The sequence below is a fragment of the Lolium rigidum genome, chromosome 4 (assembly GCF_022539505.1).
Source record: "Lolium rigidum isolate FL_2022 chromosome 4, APGP_CSIRO_Lrig_0.1, whole genome shotgun sequence".
Taxonomy (NCBI): Eukaryota; Viridiplantae; Streptophyta; class Magnoliopsida; order Poales; family Poaceae; genus Lolium; species Lolium rigidum.
Window position 1 is genome coordinate 118239113 of NC_061511.1, and position 18901 is coordinate 118258013.

At 40.5% G+C, this 18901-nt stretch overlaps 2 protein-coding genes across 4 annotated transcripts; one reads left to right on the forward strand and one right to left on the reverse strand.

Annotated features, from left to right (window-relative positions):
* The first annotated feature begins 6 nt into the window (after positions 1-6).
* On the forward strand, positions 7-2202 carry LOC124708665. 3 transcript variants are annotated; one of them, XM_047240339.1, is made up of 7 exons: positions 7-157; positions 256-373; positions 480-523; positions 765-875; positions 1175-1276; positions 1360-1478; positions 1850-2202. In XM_047240339.1, exons 1-7 carry the CDS (start codon positions 69-71, stop codon positions 1972-1974), a joined length of 708 nt encoding a protein of 235 aa, XP_047096295.1. In that variant the 5' UTR covers positions 7-68; the 3' UTR covers positions 1975-2202. The 3 variants fall into 3 exon arrangements, with proteins under 3 accessions (XP_047096295.1, XP_047096296.1, XP_047096297.1); XM_047240340.1 differs by having other exon boundaries at positions 1184-1276; XM_047240341.1 differs by having other exon boundaries at positions 45-157; positions 251-373.
* Positions 2203-3560: 1358 nt separating this feature from the next.
* On the reverse strand, positions 3561-10752 carry LOC124705371 (pre-mRNA-processing factor 19). Its single transcript, XM_047237103.1, has 18 exons — positions 10617-10752; positions 10416-10501; positions 10250-10321; positions 9991-10053; positions 9358-9444; positions 7704-7845; positions 7509-7627; positions 7138-7254; positions 6816-6911; positions 6664-6723; positions 5579-5653; positions 5179-5283; positions 4975-5091; positions 4649-4726; positions 4479-4575; positions 4333-4384; positions 4147-4217; positions 3561-4060 (listed from the first exon to the last, which is right to left on the reverse strand). Exons 1-18 carry the CDS (start codon positions 10627-10629, stop codon positions 3927-3929), a joined length of 1584 nt encoding a protein of 527 aa, XP_047093059.1. The 5' UTR covers positions 10630-10752; the 3' UTR covers positions 3561-3926.
* Positions 10753-18901: the final 8149 nt, after the last annotated feature.

An 18901-nucleotide genomic window follows, 5' to 3' on the forward strand; every position in this document is an offset into this window, starting at 1 on the left:
GTGACATTCTGCCGAACACTTGGCCGGCACCGCTGCCTCCTCCGTATTCCGGCGACTAATCCCCCGTGATGGCGGAGAGGTTCTTCTCCTGCAATCCCACCGCCGTACCCCCGTTTGACGACGCCGGCATCATCCTCCTCTCGGGCCCTGCATGCTGGTAATCCGTGCGTTTTCATCAAGTTCGTAACCTCTGTGATCCGTCCTTAGCTCACCCTCTCCTGCGCTGATTTTGTCGCCCTCTTGCTGCTAGAACAGCGGCAAGACCTCGCTCCTTTTCCAGTTCGCAATAAACCGTGCAGCGGAGAGCGGCCGGCACGTGGTGTTCATCTGCAGCAAGGGGAGGTTGGAGAACAGTCCTCCATTCCTGTCCCAAGTAAGAAGCCTTGCTCGTCAGCTTTAGCTGATGGGGTGAAACTAGGTACTCTGGTTTGTTCCCGATGTCTGAACTCTGAAGCCACACCTTTTCCTCTTGCTTGCAGGGTGTTGATCCATCTCTGAACGTGCTCCAGAGGGTACAAATCAAGTAAGGAGTGTCCAGCTCATGGATGCGAGTTCTTGTTCAGCATGACTACTTTTGTAAATTGTAATACCTTACTTAAATTCTGTAAGGAGAATCACAGTATTGGGCATGCGATGTACTGTAATATTTGCTGTATTTGTTCAGATCAGTTAGAGGTTTACAATTATTTTGAAATAGTAGAGTCAGCCATTTCACAAAGTGGTAGCTAATTTTAAGCCCATTTCTGTGTATTTTATAACTGCAGATATATTGAAGATGATGAGGGGATCAGAAAGTACTTTGCTGCTTTTCACCTGCTTGACGACTTTCCTGCCGCAGTCATTGTTGATGATTTTACCGGGTTCTTCTCCGAGAGGTGCTATGTTTTTCCACTCTTGCTGGCGCTAATGAAATTTATTGTGTCCATTGCAGTTTGCCTTACAACAATGTGTATCAAAATTATCCTTATTTCTAAAGCTTGTTGAGGTTTTTTTTTTGCCTCCTAGCTCCACCTATTCCATTCATAACATGGTTTTGGTTACTCTGTTCAGGATGGTCTGATATTATCTTGATGCCCACCATCAAACAAAAATAAGTTACATAGTTTCGTAGTTGACAGAAGTTACAGACTTGCATGTCCTGATATTTATATTTCTAGTTCTGACTACGTTGAAGCTGTAATAGGAGCTGCCAGCAAAGATATGGAAATACTAGAGCTCGTGATCTAGCAATGGTTCGCATCTTAGCTTTGTGTCAGAATGCTATTACACATGCAAAGTAAGTGATGAAACCAAACCCAGATCTTTAAACATCTCCTGTTTCTATATTACTTAAGAGTAACATCTCAGTCTTTTTCCCAGTGTAAAGCTGGGAACACTTGGATCTTGCAATCTCTTGCTCTCCGATGTACATCAAGGCGATAACCCAAGATCCCTGTTCATCTACAAGAGATGGATAAGTTCCATATATACAATCCAAGGTAAATTGTGTAGGTGGCCAATTTTTCTTGTTCATTCCTAGTTTTGTTGAGAAACCATTCTATATTTCCATTTGTGACCCCTCAGTAGAGCATTTTGCTCTTACATATAAACATTTTACGCTCACATAGAAAGCATGATAGTTAGTAGATTTGCTTATTGTCTTTTGCAATATACCTCTTGTTTCTTGAGAGTACTCAAGTGAAAATATCAATTAGGTTACATGTTGACATTTAGTTTAAAATGCCGATTAACCTTAATTTTCATTTCATGGAGCTGACCCAGCTACTTGTTCATGACCGTAAACTGAATATAAATTTTTTATCCTTGAGTTAGTATGTTTACATGATTGGATTTTTCTGTCTTTCCTCAGGTGATGGCCTGGGATCCTACCTACTAAAGAACATTAGCACTTCACAAAGTGGAACCAAGGAAGCGAGAACAGCTAAATACTCGATAGCTCTGCAATATCTTGTTCTTGAGGAGATCAAAGAATAATCCCTTTGCTCTGTATTTGGATTTAGTGTGTAAGATTTTCGGTTCAGATTGGTCCATGAGTTGATTGTAAATTCCAGTTCGGAATTCCTACACTAGTATTGGCTTTCCCTTGCGAAGATAATAACATTTCAGTAATCCACGACAATTGTTTTTGTGGAAGATGGGACTGCTTGTATATTTTGTTGAAAACAGCATACTCAGATTTCGATCTATCCAACCTTTCAATGAGTGTCTGCAGCCTAACAACAAAATGTAGGCTCCTGACTTCATTGAATACTATTGTTTTGTGTTGTTTTGTGATATTCTGGCTCATGGCTTAATAAGATTGATAGAATACTCATACCAACAAGTTCCAACTTCTTTTCCGGAAGCTCATCTGCAAAGAACTTTGAGGTTAAGCGTGCTTGGTCTAGAGCAATTTGATGATGGGTGACGGATCAGAAAGTTATTCCCGCTTGCCTAGAAAAGACTAATGTTAATCTGTGGGGTCATTAATGTGTGGGGCTAGTATAGAGATCCTAGAGAGCTCCAGGGTAACGGGCCTGATTCCGGAGTGGCCAGGATGTTGCATGTTTCAATGAGAATGTATAGATAGCATGTGCTAGGTTTACCCTGTATCGAAGGCTACTGTTGCCTCAGACACTCAGACCAATGGAAGAAAAAGACCCCGAGAGTGGTAACAATCCAATGTGCTAACCGTATAATCGTTCATTACATTATTTGTGTCTCAGCTAACATATATATCACCATACGTGAAAAGGAACTAATTCCAAAAGTCGCCAAACACTAGCAACTTAGGAAAACTACAGAAATGAACAAAGTTGTTGCACTTGTGGTCAGTGTATAACATAGCTGGTAGTTCATCTGGGGCAAGAAACTCACAAGTCACGTTATGTTCCATTGAATATCTCCATGTGGAAGAGATTGACACTGCAACAGATTGATCGACACCGGCCTCTGCAGGAATTACTAGTTTCAGTTTTTTGTACTGTATGAAAAATAAGTCTGCATGGCGCTGGAGACTGTTACATGAAGATAATAAGATAAAGTTGCTAAATACACAGTAACCTAGAGCTCGGTAAAAATTCAACAATTCAAGCACCCCATTTTCTCCAACATCAACCAAAAAATACGTCCCACAAATGTCACTATGAAGGTAGGAGCTGTGTCCTTATTGAAGACAGGCTAACCCGCTCAGAGATCTTTGACAATCTCAATGCCAATGGCCATGGAGTTAGCCGTGCCAATGATAGATTTGTTTGCACAATGCCTCCAGCGACATATGCTTGCAGAAGGGGTCATTCTTCTTAAGTTTTGCAATCTCATAGACGTGGCAGAGCGTTAGGGATGTCACGAAATTGTGACCTGGATGAGTGCTGGCGTATCAATCCTGAACAAACTTGAGTGTCAACCATCACAAAAACACACTTTCAGAATAACTCAACAAATCCTAGTCACCAGATAGCGCATACAACGTGAACAGGTATACTTTGAGCTTCTTACGGAAGGATATGATGAATGTCAGTTGTAATTTTGCGAGACTCGCATAGGAGAATAGATGTCAAATCGTGCAAAGGTACCAGCAGTACAAACCATGCACCAATGCATGAACTTTAAATATTTGCATTATCTCACCAAATAACAGCTTTGTTCCATAAGTCCATAACGATAAAAGAGAAACTTGCACATTCTATCAAGTGGCATGTCTGCAGCACGAGTCTTTTGCAATTGTATTCATCTACAAAACAAATCATATTCTCATCAGAAAATTAGTGAAGCCTACAATACAATAATGTTGCAGTCTGTTTACATCGGCTGAAGCGCAAGCCATTCCTCCCTGAGGTTCCTGATATCCTTTTCTAGTGGCCTCAGTGCATATCCAACCATCTGTCCACTGTCAAAAGAGAGAGCAGGGAGCAGCAAACAAGTAAAATCAGGTGCACTGCATTTCCTCACTCAGACGAGGGTTTTGTGTCGTCCTCCATTTGATCATCTCCAGGCAGCCCAAATATCCGCAGGTTACGGTCCATAGAACCTACTGCGATATACTTAGCATCAGCTCCAAACTTTGCAGAGGTCACTTTCCCTGTCAAAGGACAGTAGTTACAAGAACCAAGTTAGTTCACCTATACTGTACATGCCAGCTCAACCAGGGCCAGGAAGGGTGCAAACCTGTTCCTGACAAATCTGGCAGGGTCTTGATAAGATTCCATTCAGTCTTAACGTTAGCTACTTGGTAAACCCTGCAACCACAGATAGGATTTCAAGGGAGGTCAAAAACTCAAAATATCATGTCTGGACCTATCATAAATTCCCCTCCATTAGCAATGCAACTATGCCAATAAATCAAGAACATACCTTATATCTGAACCAGCAACAGCAAGATAGCTGCCGCTAAAATCAAATTCCACTGCAGAACAGAAGAGAAAGCATCACCACTAGCTATTCAAAACTCATCTGTCTTAAATGTATTGAGCACGCAACTGACACAAAAAGTTCCTTACCAGAATTTGTTGGTGTGTCCGAATCATATGGCGAGAAAGTCCTAAAATTTCTCAATTTCCGTAGATCCCAAAGCTTGACACCATCAAGAGCGGCAGTCTGTAAGGGGGCGAAGATATCAGAACAACAAAGACTATGACATTGTGCACATTGTTTTTGGAAACATACATACCGCCAGGAAGTAACCATTTTCAGAGAAGGACATAGCAGTGACCGGTCCAGCATGCCCCTCAAACTTTGCAACATTTGTCTACAGACAAATAAATGTTCATTAGGAAATATATTTTGAGAGCACAAATTAGGGTGTCAAGTGGGATCCCACCTAAGTCCCACTTGTAGTACATTTTGCTTTTTCTAGTGTAAATTTTGACACAAATTTTTTAACTAGAAAAGGCAAAATACACTAAAAGTGAGATCCCACAGGAATCCCACCTTGACACCTTAGCACAAATGCATGACCATCTCATGCATATTCTTGAAAACAATTGAAGTACGAACCTGTGTCTTAACATCCCAAATTTTGACAACAGCTTCAGTAGTCCCTGTTCCAAGGATAAGACCATCAGGGTGGAAAGAAGCAGATGTATATCCCTCTTGTCCTGAAGCCTCGCCAACCTGATAAAAAATATCTTTTAAGACTGCATACACATGTATGTAAGTGGGACATGTGGGAAATGAGGATTATAGCCTATGTGAGTGGACCTGTGAGAGGCAAGACCCTGTCGAAATATCATAGAAACACCATGTATTATCCTTGGCAGCAGTCACAAAGTACTTCTGAGTTGCATGGATTGTGACAGCTTCGACCTGAGATTATAAAATAGAAAATGAGTTAATAAAAGATTTTTTTGCTCAACTTCATTGTTTCTGAAGTTGAGAAGAATTCAAAAGCGAAACACCAAAACTTTGGCAAGATTAATTGTAGATGTTGTCAAATCTAATATGATACCAAAAAATGTCTTGAAATGGAATAATGAATATTTCATGGAATAAGCGTTTCAGCTAGCCTTAAACCATAATTCTGTGGACAGGAAATTATGACCTCAAGCGTGTGAGATCTGTTCAGCAAAAGCAATGTCCACCTAAATAAAAAAATACTAACCTCAGCAGTATGATCTTTCAATGTATGGATGCAACTGTAGTTTCCCTCCTCACTCCCTTGCCAAATCCGAACAGTCTGCAGTGTTTAAAAACAGGTCAAGAAGACTTAACTACCAAATTCAAAATAGCATCATAATATTGGAACACTCAATCTTTTAAGAGCTCAAGGGCTATAAAAAGAATGATCTGGTCCCACGTTTCCACCGTGAGTTTTGACAGTGCAACAATGCAAAGCAGTCCAGTGATAACAGGAGTAACATCAGGAGATCAATAAAAACAATAGCAACTTTTAATTCAATTATGATTATCCATAAGTGAGCATGTAAATGAAATATTCCCATAGCTTGGACTTGGAGAAGGTAGTAGTCTACTGACCAACATAAGCAGGAAGCCATAGCATGTTAGTGTAATGATTTTAGAGCAGATGGTCCAACTACAGAACTTCTTTTCACTGCTTCCATAGTCCAAAAAATTCTATAATTTTATTTAAAGACATCCTCTAGTTAAGCATATCAACCAAACATTATCTTTAAAAAGTTTTAGTATTTTTATAAAAAAAGGAATGGCACCTTCCCCAGACCCCGCACAGTGCGGGAGCTCTCAGCACTGGGTACGTCCTTTTTTTTTATAAAAAAAGGAATGGAACATGGGGAGAGTTAACAGGGTAATAGGATTTTTACATATATGAACAACCAATTTGTTTACATATGCATTGATTAGATCCAAGCAGAAGTCTACTAAACTCAACAAATTGTTTAGTCATTTTGGAAGCAGAGCCACAGACAAGTCTGGTAAGAAGTCAGAAGTTATGTTGGCCATACCCAGCTTAGTCTTGGATTGAGTTGGATATTTTTGCAGTTTATATCAGAATATGTATATCTATTAGCAACAATACATGTATGTGTTGATGCATTCTGCTGGCAGAAGAGGTGGGATTGAAAATTTTGTGATATTGGGAAATTTAATTTTAACATACTTTGTTGCCTCTGAAAACCATCCCATGGGACATAACACAAGGTGCAGTTAATAAAATCAACATGCGGTTATTTAACCCATTTTCTGCAACTAACTTAGGAAGTAGCATACCTTGTCTGCCGATCCAGTTACGACAAGCTCATCACGGGGAACAAATTTCAAAGTAGTTATCTATAAGTAAGAAAGTTCCCATGTTATGATTAACTTAACTTATATGAAAAATAGGAAATTAAGGATGCATCAAAAGCACAAGAGTGAAAGACCTTCTTGGAGTGACCAGCAAGTGTGCACAGGATTTGACCAGATGGCCTATCAAAGAGCACTGCATTCGTATCGATGCCCCCAGTTGCAATAATATCCTGTTAATCCAGTAAATGAAGAACTTAATCAAACTACAACATCACAGTAAATGAACAAATCTACATTTGCTAAGCCCTCCTCAAATTAACACACCGTACTGCCACACAAAAGTAAATGCAGTAACAAGATGTTGGGTAGTTACATAATGTGCAATACTGCAATCTCATATCCAGTTTAGCCAGCAGGACAAACACGTAGCAAAACAAGGTAAATTAACAATCTAACCTTTGAAGGATGCATATCCATAGATAAAATGCCTGGCTTGTTTGTCTTGTGGAGCGGATGACTAGAGATCTGAGTATATCTCTCAAGTGCATCAATTGGTGCCAAACTTGGTGGTACCTGAGCCAGGACAGATATAATTGTTGCCTCATTTCACCAATAAAGCCATGTAATAATGAAACTAGTTTTACAATAATGCACCATATAAGACAAGGGAACATATTATGTGCAAATCTACATATCTCTAAACATCCCTATCTGCACGGTTTAATTGTGTTTTGATGGGCAGATCTTCTAGAGAGTTAGCTTGTTTCGTGTTCACATTATGCAGGGAGTTGAACTTACTTCTTGTAGCTGTGGAGCGAAGTGCGTACCTGTCGTTTCTTACGCTGGGCAGAAAGCATGGTATTACACTCTGTCAGTTCATCAATCATGACAGGATTGATACCAGGACGAATCTTCTTCCCATCAGGGCCAATTTCCTCTTCCATTGCTGTATGCAACAAAGCTAAACTATAAGAAATCAAAAACTATAAAAATATATATAACAGCCTTCATGTAGTAGGAACCTCTTTTTCCGTTGGAAACTGCCGCTGCAGGTGTAGCTCCCGCCATCGATGCCGGAATCTGCCTCTCAGCTAGAGCCAAAAGTGCTCTAGACTCATCTCTTTCCTTCTTTAATCTGGCTATAACACGGCAGGCAGCATCATGCTGGAAGGGGCAAAAAAACTAGTTAGTGGATGATGGGGTTCTTTAATGCAAGACTATAACTGAGTTTACCCTCCATGGATTCACCTATATAGGCTATACATGTAGAGAAGTAAAAGTGAAAATACAACAAGCCTGCCAATTTAATCAAACATTAAACAAAATAAGCTGACTCAATAACGTTTTTGTAGATTAAACTTTCATGACCCAGATAACCTCCACATGTTAGTTTCATAAATATTATGCTAAAGAAACTAAAATAGCTTTTCATATCAGGACAGAACCTGATCAGAGGATCTTTTACCCCTCCATATTCCTGAATACATGTCATTCTACCTTGCAAAGTTTGTTCCTAAATACACTCCATAATTTCAGAACTTAGACCAGTTTGTTATTTGCATACCCTACATTCGTATATTAACAGTTCAATTTATTAGTCCAGACTAGGGCAAGACAGATTACCCCCAGAACAGTAAATGAAATAATGAAGGGTAGGTAATACAATATTATTTACACTATTTATTATTGTGCAAAATCTTACAACAAAATATATTCAGGAATGATGGGAGTATAAATGTCTTGTTTCATATTTATTCAACTTAAGAAAACATAAATATCAGAGTGTAGAACAATTTAACTACTGGGACACAGCAATGAAAGCAACAAAACCAAAGCTATCTACAGATAATCATGATGACAAGTTGACTACAGAGAGGGATTTGGTTATAATTAATCAATTACGACATTAGACAGGTCAACACAGAAAAGCCAACAACATTGACCACTTCTCACATAATATGTTTTTTTAGACACGCATTATATGCTCAGGTGTGCTAGTGCCTAGTGCTAGAAATAAGCGGTCAACCACCCACATAAGGGCAACCATAAGCATAAGAAACCTTATGTAAATAATTGCTAGCTTGTTTCCAGATCTAAGAATGTACTTCCTCCATCCCACAACATAGGAGGACAGAGGCAGTAGAATACAAGTTTCTCAGAAGACCCAAAACAAAACAACCCCATCACTTAAAAAGAACGTTACCTTGGACAAAAGAAATTATAATTCAAGTAAGTAACTAAAACACAGGTTAGAAACAACACCCTCTAAAATTGTGTTTGTTGTTCATCGTTCGAGTTAAGCTACAATTCCCAGAAAGAACAATTCTAAGTCATGTTTATTGTGTATAACTAAATGAGCAGAGAAAACATGGTTCCAACAATGAATGATTCCACATCCTACTGCATCTACTGAGACCATCACCAGCCAATTCATAAATCGAGTGTGGTCACTGGAATGTTCACAAGAATCCACAACACCCTAACAATGAACCCATGTATAGCTCAGATTCCTCCAGCAGGCCCTTGGTCAGCAAAAGGTGATTATCCAGACACTATGAAATAAAACAGACCGAGATTTTTGAGAGAGAACAAATTTTCCCTACTTTTGACTAGCAAAAAATTTCATTAAGCATGAATTGAGATGAAATAATTTGCATGGCTCGAAAAAAAAAAGACCTGGTATAGCGCATGACTAAGTTCTTGTCTTGCTGTGTGAAGCTGCTGCTCCAAAGCAAAGTTAGAAAGCATGAGAGCATCCCACTCCTGCAAATCAGAAAAACAAAAAGATCTACTGAGAATATAGCGGGTCAGGTAAATAGTACCACAATGTAGCCTTCACTAGAAAGGAATATATTACAGCAGAATGTAGGGCTTATTTAAATGTGATCATTCTTACTCTAGACAATATGCAAAGTTAAGAAAAATGAAGCAGCAATATTACTGTAACAGTCCCTGATTCCACATTTATAACCAATGACCGGGCAATTTTTCTAGCTCTAATCTAGTGTAAGTTACATCTGTGTAGATGCTAAAGAAATAATTCAACATTTGAGATGGCTACACTTGCAATCAGTTAATTTTGTTTGGTAACTGCATAGTCTGACATTCAGTGGAGGAATACACTTAAATAGCTTGACAGTATTGCAATAAGCCAAGAAGGTGCCTATCTTTGATGTTAGAAGCACAATATAGAATTCTGTCACATTTGACGTCTAATGATAACACTCTACAAATGGTAAACTGCAAAAATAAGTAGGAATATGTTTATCAACAGTTGAGAATCACATTTAACTCAAAAACCCCACATACATTTTGAAAGATCCCGAGGAGTCCAGGAACACTTGCAGCCTGCAAAGGCCTGGGCTTCACAACCTGCGAATAACAGAGGTAGTCAATGGTTTTCTCAAAGATCGAGGCAATTCTTCTCTAAATATTTGAGAGGTGGTGTGGAAGCTACTTCTAGCTAGCTAATTAATATATTGGCACCAGTTAACCGTACATAGGAGAATCACCCTAACATGCTAGTGATTTCGAAATTTTGCTAACACCCCAACGAAGGAAGCCTCACCTTGTTGGTCTTCACCAGCACGATGTCGTCCATGGAGAGGTCATCCTTGGTGACCGGGCACTTTCCATGGTCCTGCGCCACCACCACCGCCGCCACATAATCTTAGCACAGACAGGACAAAAAAAAAGCGGGGCGAGATCTAAGTCTCTAAGACGTGGCGACCGACCTCAATGTAGCGCTCGATGAGCCGCCGCTCGAAAAGGAGCCCCGACCTCTTGGATACCACCGGCTCATCCGGCACCTCGCCGGAGACTTGAGGCGCAAGCGGAGAAGCAAGGGAAGAGGAATTAGAGCACGGGTAGACGGATCGGGGAGCTAGGGTTTTGAAGAAAATTAAGGATGCGGGAATGAGACTGTAAGAGCTTACTTGCGCAGATCATGCTAGCGGCGGCGAAGGGAGGGCCGGAGAGAGCGCGAGCACGGGACACCTACCAGGTCGCAATGTCTCTGGCGGTGCCCGTGGCGGTTGCGGCGCGCCGGCGACGGGAGGAGGCGGCGGGGAGCCGCTAGGGTTTTAATTCGAGTGGAGTGGGAAAGTTTGTCTTCTCGGCGGGGAGTGAAATTACAGGAGGAAACTCAACCTTTGCGAAATTTCAGCTATGCCCTTGGACTTTGAGTGTAAGTATTGCTGGGCTTTCTTCGGGCAGCCGCAAGCCCAGGCCCGGCAAGCTACCAGAGTCCGGCTGCTACGTACGCTGTGTAATGTGATCTACGGAGTACAAGACTGCGTCGAAGGGGAATACACTAGAGGTTATTTTACCAGAGATTATACTCGAGGAGCAGTCTGTTTTTGTTTTGGACTAAATGTTATTTTACCAGAGATTATATCTGAGGAGCAATCGGAAATTCAATTCGGCTCCCGGGTGCGTATGCTCTCTATACCAAAAAATTATATTTCGAGTTGTCGAAAATTTTTGACAAAAAATTCTACGTGTACATCTCCGTAATATATGTGCATTCGTCAAGTTTCACGAAAAATCAATATTTTTTATGGTCTATGTAAAAAAGAGAAAATTCATCTTCTAAAAAGCATTATTTTTAGGACTGAGTTTTCTCTTTTTTACACACATCACATGGCAAGTCCATTTTTTATGAAATAACTTTGTGAGCGGGTAGCACGTGAAGAGGTACGTGCGAATTTTTTGTTTCAATTTTTTTGAAATTCAAAATATGTGTAAGATGAAATTCAAAATAGAGGGAGCATATGCTCCCATGTTCCAAAACACCACTCCCATGAGCAATCTGCTTTTGTTCCAGGGAGGCTAATCACGGATAATATTATTACGGCATACGAGTACCTTCACTTTATGAAACGTACAAAGGCGAAGAAACGTCGATTTTATACGCTAAAACTGGATATGCGCAAGGCGTATGACAGGATTGAGTGGTCGTATTTGGAGGCTATCATGCTAAAGCTTGGCTTCAATAGAGAGTGGGTATCTATGGGTGTGTTTGGTAGCTCGGCTCACCTCAGAAATTCTCATCTCAACCTAGCTCAAGTCACTATTTCTTGTTTGTTAGCCCGGGTCGGGTCAGCTCAGCAGTGCCCCCCTCATACCAAAAACACCTCTCAGCTAGGCCGGGTTGAGAAGTTGAAATCGAGCTTCACAACCAAGCAAGGCTGAACTCATACCCGTAGAACAATGTAGCCGCGTCACGCCACCTCACAGACCCCCCACCCCCACTTTTTCTATCTCATTTGCCCCATGTTCCTTCTCCTGTGAGCATCGGGCCGAGTTGGAGCAAGCAGAGCCAGAACTCGCGCCGGCGCCCTTCGGCTCGCCGCCGGCGACGAGGCTGGTCCTCATCCCTCTCCAGCCCTCCTCTGCCTGTAGCTCAACGTGGATGAGGCTCTGCTGGATGCGCCTCAATGTCGGAGTTAACAAGCTCCACAACATTCGATGTTCATATTTAAATAACCTTAGAGTGCATGATAGATCAACGCAATTATACCGAGTACTAACATAGCATGCACACTGTCACCATCAAGCTATGAAAGGAGGAATAGATCACATCAATACTATCATAGTAATAGTTAACTTCGTAATCTACAAGAGATCACAATCATAAACTACGCCAAGTACTATATGATGCACACACTGTCACCATTACATCATGGAGGAGGAATAGACTACTTTAATAACATCACTAGAGTAGCACATAGATTAATAGTGATATAAAGCACATTGCAATCATAAAGGAATATAAATAAGCACTTCACTATGCTATTCCGAATTACTCTTTGGCAAGATAACGAACACTAATTCATCATGTAGGCAAACCTTAAAGATGTATTCCCAAGTACTAATAAACACCCCACGCCGTCACTCGTGAGCATTCATAGGAGGTACTAACACACCACAATTTCATAGAGACATCCAACTCAAATCATAACTCGGTGAATAAGTATTCGTGAAATATAGCCTAAGAGACCCACACGGTGCACACATTGTCACCTTTACACACGTGGGACAAGGAGTCTCCGGAGATCACATAAGTAAAATCCACTTGAATAGCATAACGACATCTAGATTACAAGCTCATCATATGGATCTCAATCATGTAAGGCAGCTCATGAGATCATTGTATTGAAGTACATAGGAGAGAGAGATGAACCACATAGCTACCGGTACAGCCCTTAGCCTCGAGGGAGAACTACTCCCTGCTCATGGGAGACAGCAGCGTTGATGAAGATGGCGGTGGTGTCGATGGAGATGCCTTCCGTGGGCACTTCCCCATCCCGGCGGCGTGCCGGAACAAAGACTTCTGTCCCCCAGATCTTGGCTTCGCGATGGCGGCGGCTCTGGAAGGTTTCTCGTACCGTGGCTTTTCCGTCTCGAAGATTTAGGTCAGGGAGCTTTAAATAGGCGAAGAGGCGGAGTCGGAGGGGGTCTGGGGCCACCACACAGTAGGGGGGCACGCCTGGCTCCTTGGCCGCGCCGCCCACACGTGTGGGGCCACCAGGGCTCCCCTCTGGTGTCTCTCGGGTGTTCTGGAAGCTTCGTGGAATTATAAGATGCTGGGCGTTGATTTCGTCCAATTCCGAGAATATTTCCTTACTAGGATTTCTGAAACCAAAAACAGCGGAAAACAGGAACTGGCACTTCGGCATCTCGTCAATAGGTTAGTTCCGGAAAATGCATCAAAACGATGTAAAGTGTGAACAAAACATGTAGGTATTGTCATAAAACAAGCATGGAACATAAGAAATTATCGATACGTTTGAGACGTATCAAGCATCCCCAAGCTTAGTTCCTACTCACCCTCGAGTAGGTAAGCGATAACAAGGATAATTTCTGAAGTGACATGCTACTTACATAATCTTGATCATACTATTGCAAAGCATATGAGATGAATGAAGTGATTCAAAGAAATGGTAAAGATAATGACTAAACAACTGAATCATATAGCAAAGACTTTTCATGAATAGTACTTTCAAGACAAGCATCAATAAGACTTGCATAAGAGTTAACTCATAAAGCAATAGATTCAAAGTAAAAGGCATTGAAGCAACACAAAGGATGATTAAGTTTCAGCAATTGCTTTCAACTTGTAACATGTATATCTCATGGATAGTTGTCAACATAAAGCAATATAACAAGTGCAATAGGTAAACATGTAAGAATCAATGCACACAGAGTATACAAGTGTTTGCTTCTAAGATAGAAAGAAGTAGGTAAACTGACTCAACAATAAAGTAGAAGAATGGCCCTTCGCAGAGGGAAGCATGGATTACTATATTTGTGCTAGAGCTTTTCATTTTGAAAACATAGAAACAATTTTGTCAACGGTAGTAATAAAGCATATGTGTTATGTATAAGACATCCTATAAGTTGCAAGCCTCATGCATAGATTACCAATAGTGCTCGCACCTTGTCCTAATTAGCTTGGATTAACATGGATTATCATTGCATAGCATATGTTTCAACCAAGTGTCACAAAGGGGTACCTCTATGCCGCCTCGTACAAAGGTCTAAGGAGAAAGTTCGCATTGGATTTCTCGCTTTTGATTATTCTCAACTTAGACATCCATACCGGGACAACATAGACAACAGATAATGGACTCCTCTTTAATGCATAAGCATTCAACAACAGTTAATATTCTCATAAGAGATTGAGGATTAATTGTCCAAACTCGAAACTTCCACCATGAATCATGGCTTTAGTTAGCGGCCCAATGTTCTTCTCTAACAATATGCATACTCAAACCATATGATCATGAAAATCGCCCTTACTTCGGACAAGACGAACATGCATAGCAACTCACATGATATTCAACAAAGGTGTAATAGTTGGTGGCGTCCCCGTAAACATGGTTACCGCTCAACAAGCAACTTATAAGAAATAAGATACATAGCTACATATTCTTCACCACAATAGTTTTTAAGGCTATTTTCCCATGAGCTATATATTGTAAAGACAAAGAATAGAATTTTAAAGGTAGCACTCAAGTAATTTACTTTGGAATGGCAAAGAAATACCATGTAATGGGTAGGTATGGTGCACACAAATGGCATAGTTTTTGGCTCAAGGATTTGGATGCACGAGAAGAATTCCTCTCAATACAAGGCTAGGCTAGCAAGGTTGTTTGAAGCAAACTCAAGTATAAAACGGTGCAGCAAAGCTTACATAAGAACATATTGCAAGCATTATAAGACTTTACATCGTCTTCCTTGTTGTTCAAACACCTTAACCAGAAAATATCTAGACTCTAGAGACCAATCATGCAAACCAAATTTTAACAAGCTCTATGTAGTTCTTCATTAATGGGTGCAAAGTACATGATGCAAGAGCTTAAACATGATCTATATGAGCACAACAATTGCCAAGTATCAAATTATTCAAGACATTATACCATTTACCACATGAAGCATTTTCTGTTTCCAACCATATAACAATTAACTAAGCAGTTTCAACCTTCGCCATGAACATTAAAAGTAAAGCTAAGAACAACAGTGTTCATATGCAACAGCGGAGCGTGTCTATCTCCCACACAAGCATGAATTTATTCAGAGAATGAAAATAACAAGACGAAAATAAAAGCACACAGACGATCCAAGTAAAGCACATAAGATGTGACGGAATAAAAATATAGTTTCACTAGAGGTGACCTGATAAGTTTTCGATGAAGAAGGGGATGCCTTGGGCATCCCCAAGCTTAGATGCTTGAGTCTTCTTGAAATATGCAGGGATGAACCACGAGGGCATCCCCAAGCTTAGACTTTTCACTCTTCTTGATCATATTGTATCATCCTCCTCTCTTGACCCTTGAAAACTTCCTCCACACCAAACTCAAAACAAACTCATTAGAGGGTTAGTGCATAATCAAAAATTCACATATTCAGAGGTGACACAATCATTCTTAACACTTCTGGACATTGTACAAAGTTACTGGAAGTTAATGGAACAAAGAAATCCATCCAACACAGCAAAAGAGGCAATGCGAAATAAAAGGCAGAATGTGTCAAAACAGAACAGTCCGTAAAGACGAATTTTTTAGAGGCACCAGACTTGCTCAGATGAAAATGCTCAAATTGAATGAAAGTTGCGTACATATCTGAGGATCACACACGTAAATTGGCAGATTTTTATGAGTTACCTACAGTGAACCCTGCCCAAATTCGTGACAGCAAGAAATCTGTTTCTGCGCAGTAATCCAAATCTAGTATGAACCTTACTATCAAAGACTTTACACGGCACAACAATGCAATAAAATAAAGATAAGGAGAGGTTGCTACAGTAGTAACAACTTCCAAGACTCAAATATAAAACAAAATTGCTGTAGTAAAATAAAAACATGGGTTATCTCCCAAGAAGTGCTTTCTTTATAGTCATTAAGATGGGCTCAATAATTTCAATGATGCACTCCCAAGAAATAGTAGTTGAAGCAAAATAGAGCATCAAGAAGCAAATTCAAAACACATTTAAGCCTAACCCACTTCATATGAAAAGGAATCTTGTAAATAAACAAATTCATGAAGCATAATGCAACAAGCATAGAAAGATAAAACAAGTGTAACTTCAAAAATTTCAGCATATAGAGAGGTGTTTTAGTAACATGACAATTTCTACAACCATATTTTCCTCTCTCGTAATAATATCCAGTAGCATCATGAGCAAACTCAACAATATAATTATCACATAAAGCATTCTTATCATGAGTCTCATGCATAAAATTATTACTCTCCACATAAGCATAATCAATTTTATTAGTAATAGTGGGAGCAAATTCATCAAAGTAGCTATCATTATTATTCTCATCAAGTGTAGGAGGCATAGTATAATCATAATAAAATTTACTCTCCATAGTAGGTGGCACCAAAAGACCACTATCAATATAATCATCATAAATAGGAGGCAAAGTATTATCAAAGAAAAATTTCTCCTCAATGCTTGGGGGACTAAAAATATCATGTTCATCAAAACCAGCTTCCCCAAGCTTAGAACTTTCTATATCATTATCAACAATGGTGTTCAAAGCGTTCATACTAATATTACTACTAGCATGCAAATAAGGTTCCATAGGTTTTTTAATTTTCGCATCAAACAATCCATGTCTTAACTCAGGAAATAGATAAAAAGCTTATTATTGTCCATTATGCCTAACTAGTGTAAACAAGAAACAAAAAGATGCAATTGCAGGATCTAAAGGAAATAGCTTCGAGCACTTACAACGGCGCCGGAAGATAGCTTAGTTGCCGAGATCCAGAGTGTGAGTGCCTTTTACCTTTCCTCCCTGACAACGGCGCCGTGAAAATAGCTTGATGTCTACGCACACTCCTTTTCCCGTAGACAGTGTTGGGCCTCCAAGAGCAGAGGTTTGTAGAACAAGCAGCAAGTTTTCCCTTAAGTGGATCACCCAAGGTTTATCGAACTCAGTGGAGGAAGAGGTCAAAGATATCCCTCTCAAGCAACCCTGCAATCACGATACAAGAAGTCTCTTGTGTCCCCAACACACCTAATACACTTGTCAGATGTATATGTGCACTAGTTCGGCGAAGAGATGGTGAAATACAAGTGGTATGAATGAATATGAGCAGTAGTAACGGCGCCATAAAATAGCTTGCTGGCGTGCAGTTGATGGTAGTAATATTGCAGGAAGTAAAGATGCGTAGAAACGATAGAATAAGCGATGATTGCAGTATTTGGAAACAAGGCCTAGGGATCATACTTTCACTAGTGGACACTCTCAACATTGATCACATAATAAAACCACTCTACACGCTCTTGTTGGATGATGAACACCATTAATTGTGTAGGGCTACAAGAGCACCTCAATGTCGGAGTTAACAAGCTCCACAACATTCGATGTTCATATTTAAATAACCTTAGAGTGCATGATAGACCAACGCAATTATACCGAGTACTAACATAGCATGTACTGTCACCATCAAGCTATGAAAGGAGGAATAGATCACATCAATACTATCATAGTAATAGTTAACTTCGTAATCTACAAGAGATCACAATCATAAACTACGCCAAGTACTACATGATGCACACACTGTCACCATTACATCATGGAGGAGGAATAGACTACTTTAATAACATCACTAGAGTAGCACATAGATTAATAGTGATATAAAGCACATTGCAATCATAAAGGAATATAAATAAGCACTTCACTATGCTATTCCGAATTACTCTTTGGCAAGATAACGAACACTAATTCATCATGTAGGCAAACCTTAAAGATGTATTCCCAAGTACTAATAAACACCCCACGCTGTCAATGTGAGCATTCATAGGAGGTACTAACACACCACAATTTCATAGAGACATCCAACTCAAATCATAACTCAGTGAATAAGTATTCTGTGAAATATAACCTAAGAGACCCACACGGTGCACACACTGTCACCTTTACACACGTGGGACAAGGAGTCTCCGGAGATCACATAAGTAAAATCCACTTGAATAGCATAACGACATCTAGATTACAAGCTCATCATATGGATCTCAATCATGTAAGGCAGCTCATGAGATCATTGTATTGAAGTACATAGGAGAGAGAGATGAACCACATAGCTACCGGTACAGCCCTTAGCCTCGAGGGAGAACTACTCCCTCCTCATGGGAGACAGCAGCGTTGATGAAGATGGCGGTGGTGTCGATGGAGATGCCTTCCGGGGGCACTTCCCCATCCCGGCGGCGTGCCGGAACAGAGACTTCTGTCCCCCAGATCTTGGCTTCGCGATGGCGGCGGCTCTGGAAGGTTTCTCGTACCGTGGCTTTTCCGTCTCGAAGATTTAGGTTAGGGAGCTTTAAATAGGCGAAGATGCGGAGTCGGAGGGGGTCTGGGGCCACCACACAGTAGGGGGGCGCGCCTGGCTCCTTGGTCGCGCCGCCCACACGTGTGGGGCCACCAGGGCTCCCCTCTGGTGCCTCTCGGGTGTTCTGGAAGCTTCGTGGAATTATAAGATGCTGGGCGTTGATTTCGTCCAATTCCGAGAATATTTCCTTACTAGGATTTCTGAAACCAAAAACAGCGGAAAACAGGAACTGGCACTTCGGCATCTTGTCAATAGGTTAGTTCCGGAAAATGCATCAAAACGATGTAAAGTGTGAACAAAATATATAGGTATTGTCATAAAACAAGCATGGAACATAAGAAATTATCGATACGTTTGAGACGTATCACCTGCTGTTTTT

Excerpts from the sequence above, each read along its gene's own strand:
- LOC124708665 (XM_047240339.1), top strand. The coding sequence starts at position 69 with ATGGCGGAGAGGTTCTTCTCCTGCAATCCCACCGCCGTACCCCCGTTT. Across the intron at positions 876-1,174 it reads ACCGGGTTCTTCTCCGAGAG|CTGTAATAGGAGCTGCCAGC; the intron begins GTGCTATGTTTT and ends ACTACGTTGAAG. Across the intron at positions 1,479-1,849 it reads TTCCATATATACAATCCAAG|GTGATGGCCTGGGATCCTAC; the intron begins GTAAATTGTGTA and ends GTCTTTCCTCAG.
- LOC124705371 (XM_047237103.1), bottom strand. Across the intron at positions 7,846-9,357 it reads TTAGTCATGCGCTATACCAG|CATGATGCTGCCTGCCGTGT; the intron begins GTCTTTTTTTTT and ends TGCCCCTTCCAG. Across the intron at positions 4,727-4,974 it reads TTTGGGATGTTAAGACACAG|ACAAATGTTGCAAAGTTTGA; the intron begins GTTCGTACTTCA and ends ATTTGTCTGTAG.